The sequence below is a fragment of the Monoraphidium neglectum genome (assembly GCF_000611645.1).
Source record: "Monoraphidium neglectum strain SAG 48.87 unplaced genomic scaffold scaffold03231, whole genome shotgun sequence".
Classification (NCBI taxonomy): Eukaryota; Viridiplantae; Chlorophyta; class Chlorophyceae; order Sphaeropleales; family Selenastraceae; genus Monoraphidium; species Monoraphidium neglectum.
The window spans coordinates 71-6910 of NW_014010397.1; the positions used below are offsets into that span (position 1 = coordinate 71).

Here is a 6840-nt window from a genome sequence, read left to right on the forward strand (position 1 = left end):
CGCCCGTCCCCGCCGCGCGCCCCGCCGCCGCGCCCGCGTGCGGGCCCGACGTCCAGCGCGGCAGACGGCGGCAGGACGCCGCCCGCGCCGCCGCCGCCTGCGGCGGCCGCGGCGCGCGCCAGCATCGCCGGCGTCCTGAGGGAGCCCAGGGCGCCCGCGTCATCCAGCGCTGCGCGGTCCGCCTGATGACGCAGCTGCGCGGTGCGCTGCCGCCCGTCAACCGAGCTCGCGGCTGCAAAGGCGGTCGCAAACACGTTCACGGGCTCGCCCGGGGAGGGGCTGGCCCCGGGCGTCGCGCCAAAGGAGATGCACGACTTGGACGCGCGCATGCGCGACGGCCCGCCGCCGCCGCGGGCGCCCGAGGGGCTGAGCACGCCGCCACCGCTGCCGCCGCTGCTGCTGCTGCCGCGCGGCGGCCGGAAGAGCGGCGGCAGGCCCGCGCCGCTGCTGCGGCCACCGTAGCCGGCGTACGTCCCGGCGCCCACGCTGCCGCCGCAGCCGCCGACGGCGCCGCGCAGGCCAAACGGCCCGAGGCCGGGCGACGGCGACGCGGGCTCGGGCGCGCCGAGCGCCAGCAGCGCGCCCCGCCCGCCCCGCACGCGCGCCTCCCCGCCGCAGCCCGCGTCGTCGCCCTCCCCCGCGTCCCCGCCGCCGCCGCCGTGCCCCGCGCGGACCAGCCTGCCGTGGCGCCCCTCAAAAAAGCTCGTGGCAGGAACGCTGCTCGACACCTGCCGGCCCCAGCCGCCGCTTGCGCCGCCGCCGCCTGCACTGATCCCCTGCACGCTCGCGAGCAGGCTGCCAAACAGGCCGCCGCCCGCTGAGCTTCCGACAGAGCTGGGGCTGAGGGTGTGGCCGCTGGGGCTGCCGGCCGCGCTGCTGCCGCTGCCCTGCAGCTGCGACCACAGCAGGCCGCGGCCGGGGCTGGGGCCGGGGCTGCCGGCGGCGTTTTTGAGCTGCGGGCGGACGCCTGTGCCTGCGCAGGGGACGGGCGGCGGGCCGGGGCGGATGGGACGGGGCAAACGGATGAGGCTTTGGGATGCCAGGCGCTGGGGCGGCGTCAATGCTGGCTGGGGACACTGCTATAGCCAGGGGGCTGTGACGGCATCGATGGCTGAACTGCGCCCTGCCAATTCGCCGGCAGCATCAAAGCCTCAGAAGGCTCCTCAACCCCATCACTAAACCACAAGCGTGAACCCTGGCCCTAAATCACCCAAAACATTGATCCCACCAGGCTTGAACGCCGGCGCGGGCGCCTTGGCCCCGCCCTGCTGCAGGCCGCCGCCAGGCTGCCACGTCTGCGGCCCGCGGTACGGCTGCGCACCGCCGCCGCCGCCGCCGCCGCGTTGCGGCTGCGGGGCCTGCGGCTGGTACCCTTCCGCGCCGTCACCGCCCTGCTGCTGTTGTTGCTGCTTCTGCTGCTGCAACTGCTGGCGTTCCGCCTGCTGCTGCAGCGACCCGCGGCCGCTGCCCGATGAGCCGCCGCTGCGCGAGCCCGACTTCACAGGTATGGGGATGGCCGTCGCGCGCGGCGACGGCGACGCGCCGCCTGGAAACCCCGCGCCCGGCGAGGCGGCGCGCGGCGCAGACGGCACAGCCGGCACCGCCCAGCCGGCTTCGGTTGAGGTTGGTGGCGGCCCTGCCTGCGTTTGGCTGAGGGCACGTGCGTCTGGGCGGGACTCGGCGGCAGGGCGGGAGAGCGGCTTTGGTGGGGCCTGCGGCTGCGCCGGCGACCCGCCTGCTCCCAGCAGCTTGGCGATCGCGCCCAGTAAGAAGACGTCCCCACTGCCGCCGCTGCTGCCGCGGCCCCCCTTCGCACCCGCCTGCCGCTCCAACGCCTGCGACGCGGCTCGCGGCGCAGCCACATGCTGCTGCTGCTGCTGCTGCTGCTGCGGGGGCGCCTGCCGGCCCGTGGCCGGCGCTGGCGGCGGCGCGTGCTGGCGGGGTGCTGCCTGCTCTGCCTGTTCGCATGCGAGCACCTCCCCGTGCAAGGTCCTGCCGCCGCCATTGGCAGACAGGCCGCGGCGCAGCAGGCTGCCCCCGCCAGCCTCGCGGCAGGGAGCGGCAGCGGTCTTGGGCGCTGGCGCCTGCTGCACCGGCAGGCTGGCAGGATCAGGGGGCAACTGCGTGGCAGCTGCGTCCCCGTCTCCCCCAGCACCGGCGACCACAAAGCCCACGGTCACCGCGCCGCCGCCACCGCTGCTGCCGCCGCCGCCGCTGCTGCCGCCGCCGCCGCTGTTGCCGACGCCGCCGCTGCTGCCGACACCGCCGCTGCTGCTTGGGGCGCCTGGGGCCGCGGCCACCGCGAGGCGGGCGCCGGGGCCGTCCGCCGCTGCCGCCTGCTGCGGCACGACGGCAGCGTCTGCGTGGAGTGCTGACGGCTCGAGCTGCACCGAGCGGCAGGCGTCGTCCTCGCCGTCTCGCCCCATCAGCACTGCCGCGTCCGGCGAGTCACCATCGGCATCACACAGCCCATCGCTCCGCGCTGCCGCGCCGCCGCCCTCGCGCCCGCTGGCGCCCTGTGCGAAGGGGCTGCTGGCGCGGGATGCAAACAGCGCGCCCACGACGCACTCTGCCACGTCATGCTGCAGCGCCGAGTCTAAGCGGCTCTGAACTACAGGGGTGGCGCCAGCAGCCTGCCTCGCCGCATCCGCCAGCTCTGCGTCCCCTTGCGCCGCCGCAGCTGCGGCAGCAGCTGCCGCAGCGGCCGCGGCGGCCGCCGCTGCCGACGCAGCGGGATCGAGTGCCGAGGGCAGCTCCGACTCCCAGATCTGGCTGAGTGTGAGCTCAGGAGGCCGCCAGACTGGTGCCAGCGTAGCGCCGCACTCGTCCTCTGCGGGGGTGCCGCCAGGCGCGCTCTGCACCCACCATCGCCCCGGCGCGCCCTCCAGTCCAGCCCGCGAGGCCAAGGGCTTGCAATGCTGGTCCTCGAACGGGGTGGGGAGGCAGCACTCGTCCGCTTGCAGCACACTGCAGGATTTCGAGTCTGCCTGCCTCTGCACCGTCGCCACCGGGTCGAACGTGGTACCCATACTCGACCTGTCAAATCCTATATTTGTCTCGGGCTGGCTTCCCCACAGCCGGGAGTCACGGGAACTCGGCCATGGCGAGCATCTTCTTCACGATCGACCATGAAATGACAGAACCAGGTGCATGTAATCTAAGCATTACACGTGGGATTGGGCGCACTGACATGCGACGCAAAGTGTGTGCGCATGACGCATGCGAGTGCCCGCTGCCCTGCTTGTTCTGCAGAGTGCGCGCGCCCGGGCACCCAGGGGGGAGGGGGGCACCTTGTTTCCACAGGGTCTGAGGAAAGCGTGCACTGTACGGCTGCGAGGCAGCCGGTTGACCCGGGCGACGACATGGAGGCTTACCTTCTTCGTCCAGTACAGGCATCCGCTGCCCATGCATTGTACATTGGTGGGCAGCTCTTGCTGTGCGCGTGCCCATGCCGTCGGCAGTAACTGCGCTTTGCCACATGTGCAGCCACCATGAGTCATCGACCCACGATGTTGAGCAGGATGAGGAAAGCGGATTGCACAAATAGCGCTCAGATGGGCGATGTAAGACAGGAACGAGGGGATGCAGCGAAAACACCCATCCGCAGCGCCGGTGTGATGACGAGGTGCCGAAGCAATTGATTGTACTGTAATGCACAGCCATTCTCAGCTTGCACTGCTGGCATGGCCACCAGCTTCAAGCGCGCCACTGACAATACGCCGAATACAAAAATTTTCAGCACCTGAAATGCAATGCACAACTGTGGCACAACAGAATGAGATTTTGTCGTCCTTGCAGATCTTGCCAGGCCTCTGACGCAAGTGCAGGGTTGCCCCATCTGATGCAATCAAAATAGCCTGCGCACACGCAACCGAGGCGCCCACAAATGCAAGCCAAGATTATGCAGCGGCTTGGCACGGCCCGGGCCTGCTGCTGCGCATTGTTGCCACAACCAAGCCCGCCGCTACTGCCGCGGCGTCAGCACGAGGAGGTTGTAGCAGAACAGAAGCATCACCACCCAGAACAACACGTTGGTGGTGCCCGCCTCCGGGCCGAACAGCGCCAGCGGCGCTAGCAGGCCGCGCAGGCCGTCGCTTGCGCCTGCGGCCCCCTGCTGCGCCAGCTGCAGTGCGGCGCCTGCCGCGGCCTGCGGGGGTGCCGGAGTGCGATGACAGAGGACAGGGCTGCTTGTGAGACTGCGTTGAGTGTTTGTGGCCTCCTGACGCAGGGGAGGGGTGTGCCGGGAACAGATGCACTTGCTGGGCCTGGACGCAGCAGCTGGGGCCTGCTCTGTGAACGGTCTGCGCACGCAGACAAACATGGCGTGGCTGCGAATAGTATTCCGTTTGCAGTCTGTTTGGCAAGTTTATGCCACGCAACGCATCGCAGGGCAATGCAACGCCGTGTAGGCCCACCTTCAGCGCCTCCTCGTCGGGCAGCTGCGCCGGCTGCCCCAGAGTTGCTGTCAGCCGGTCAACTTGCTGCTGCAGCGCGTCCAGCGGCAGTGCTTCCCGTGGTAGCTGAGGCGACGCGGCCACTGCCGGCTCCGCAAACATTGGCTGCGCAGCGGCTAAGCAGACTGCCCGAGACGAGCGCATGCTGAGACTGTGGAACGATGGTGCCCATCGCGACCGGCTGCAGCTGCTGCACGAAGGACCTGATAAGGCCTTCATTGCTGACATTGCAGGAGGCCTCGCTTGAAGGCGCTGGACTCTGCTGATCGCGTGGCCGCACGCACAAGTCGGGTCACCGCAATCGACTCCGGGGCGGACGTGTGCTGCTTACAAGCTCTGAAGCATGGAAATATGGATTTTGGGAGGGCGTTTGTGCATTGCCCTTCGCACTGACTGCACTCAATGCTAAGACAGACGCAAGCGTCATGCACACGTGGGTGGAAGGGGGGCGCAAGCGGGCCGGTTGAGGGTGACCAAACGGGCGAAGGCGGTGTGCTACAGGATGGCAGGCGGATGCGAATCAGGCCAAATCGTTGCTGCGGGCCGCACGTGGACCGAAGGTGCCGTGCCGTCGAGGCGTGCGCTCTTGTGTGGGTGACCGCAGCAACCCAAGGGCGCCCGCTGTCACGGGGGTTGCCTGCTGTCGAGGCTGGCCCTCAGGTCGACAGGCGCAAACAAGGCCCATTATGCCTGCCAGGGCCTCCCTTGCAGAACAAAGAGGCCGTCGCATGTACCTACTGGAGGTTTGTGGCAACACAGGTTTGACCGCAGATCTGACCAGGCGCCCGGAGGTATGACCACAACACCAGCAAGCTGTCACAGCGCCGCATGCACCTCCCAACCCAGGCTCAATCTGCCTGTCGCCACGCTTGTTCACCCACGGCTTGCTGGACGCACCCGACTCACCACAATGTCGAGCTGTTGCACGGGTGTATGTGCTGTGATCGCATGCATGGCCACGCATGGGGCTTAAGCTCGTGGCTTGTGTCCCGTCCCCCTCCGTCACCACCCACACAAAACAGCGCTGCCAGGCCTACAGCATGGGAACCACACTTCGGCCTGGCAATTTGCTGCGCGTCGATGATACCACTGTGTTGCGGGGGCCCAGGTTACTTGATGGGGCTAATGGCGTTGACAGCACCAGCAGCGTGCGGCTGGTAACAGCAGCTGGCGGCTGACAGCTGCAAGCTACTTGACGCCGTACCCTGCCAGCCCGGTGCCAATGTCCTGTGCCCCGCAAGCTCACACGCACGTCTGCACAGGCCATGCCACGGCCATATTACCCGCACTGGATGCCACAAACGAATTGCAGAAGCTCTCACAGAGCTGGCCATCCAGCATGAACGCTGGTAACCAATGCCACACTCCAAGGATTGGGCGAGTATGGCCACATGGGCGCCGAAGGCGCGCCGCAAGCGCATGGCATGTGCGCAGAGTTTGTCCACAGGGACTTCGGAAAAGGGGGCGCAGTGCGCGAGCGGGATCGATGCACGCGTTCATAATATGTGCATCCAGACGCGCCGCTGTTGTGCGCAGCAGCTGCAGCTCGTAAAGCAGCACTCCTGCAACAGTGAGAGGCTGCCTGGATAGCACTTCGTCGCTCAGGGGCGTTTGGTGCCCCAACAAATGCAACCTTGCTAGATCAGGGGCGCCACCTTATGCCAAAAACAAAGCTCCAGGGGTGAAACCATCCTGCCAAAGTGGGACAGCTCTCCCAGCAGCAGAGCACGGCGGGTTGCTTGGTCGGTTTTCACGTGGACAGAAGGGGCGACGCCGCGCTTTACGGGCAGCTGCCGGCTGCAGCCAGTGGCGCAGCCCACGCGATCCAGCCTGCGCGCTCACACTGCGTAGCACAGCTTGCTGTCAAAGCTTGACAGGGCTGCGGGCAAGGGGGGGCGGGGGAGGCCAGCAACAGCGAGGGCAGCGGGGGGCGTTGAGCGGGGCCAGGAGGTGGCTGCTAGCATGCAGAGGCGTCGGGAGCGAGCCCGGATCGCAGGGGCAGGGGCGAGGCTGCATCCCGAGGGGCAAATCACAAGCACGCGCGACTGCTCCGGCGGCCGCCCGCCTCGAAGCAGCGTCACACCCCTAGCCCTAAGCACCCACGCAAACGGCCCAGGTCGGCCCCGTGCCCTGCCCACCGAGCGCAAACGCCTGCAGCGCGCTGAGGGGCCAGGCGAAGTCGAGCGCAAACTCCTCGCCTCCGCGCTTCCCAAACTGCATGGCCATGTCTGTGCCCAGCCTGCCGGCGTTGTGGTCCCAGTGGACGAGCTGGAAGTTCTTGGCGCTGGACTTTGTCACGCGGCCGCGGAAGTCCAGGTAGTGGACTGGAAGGGGTCGGGGTTGGGGGTGAGGGTCGGGGTGGGGTTTGGGGGGGGGGACAGGTGGG

The 6840-nt window shown here is 68.5% G+C and overlaps 2 protein-coding genes across 2 annotated transcripts; both read right to left on the reverse strand.

Annotated features, from left to right (window-relative positions):
* Positions 1–216: 216 nt before the first annotated feature.
* On the reverse strand, positions 217–3029 carry MNEG_12409 (hypothetical protein; the record flags this gene model as incomplete). Its single annotated transcript, XM_014039118.1, has 4 exons — positions 217–232; positions 313–973; positions 1229–1546; positions 1817–3029. 4 exons carry the CDS (start codon positions 3027–3029, stop codon positions 217–219), a joined length of 2208 nt encoding a protein of 735 aa, XP_013894572.1.
* Positions 3030–3964: 935 nt separating this feature from the next.
* Positions 3965–4556, reverse strand: MNEG_12410 (hypothetical protein; the record flags this gene model as incomplete). The annotated part of the gene is made up of 2 exons (XM_014039119.1): positions 3965–4147; positions 4416–4556. The coding sequence occupies 2 exons, from the start codon at positions 4554–4556 to the stop codon at positions 3965–3967; spliced, it is 324 nt and encodes a 107-aa protein (XP_013894573.1).
* Between the last annotated feature and the right edge of the window lie 2284 nt (positions 4557–6840).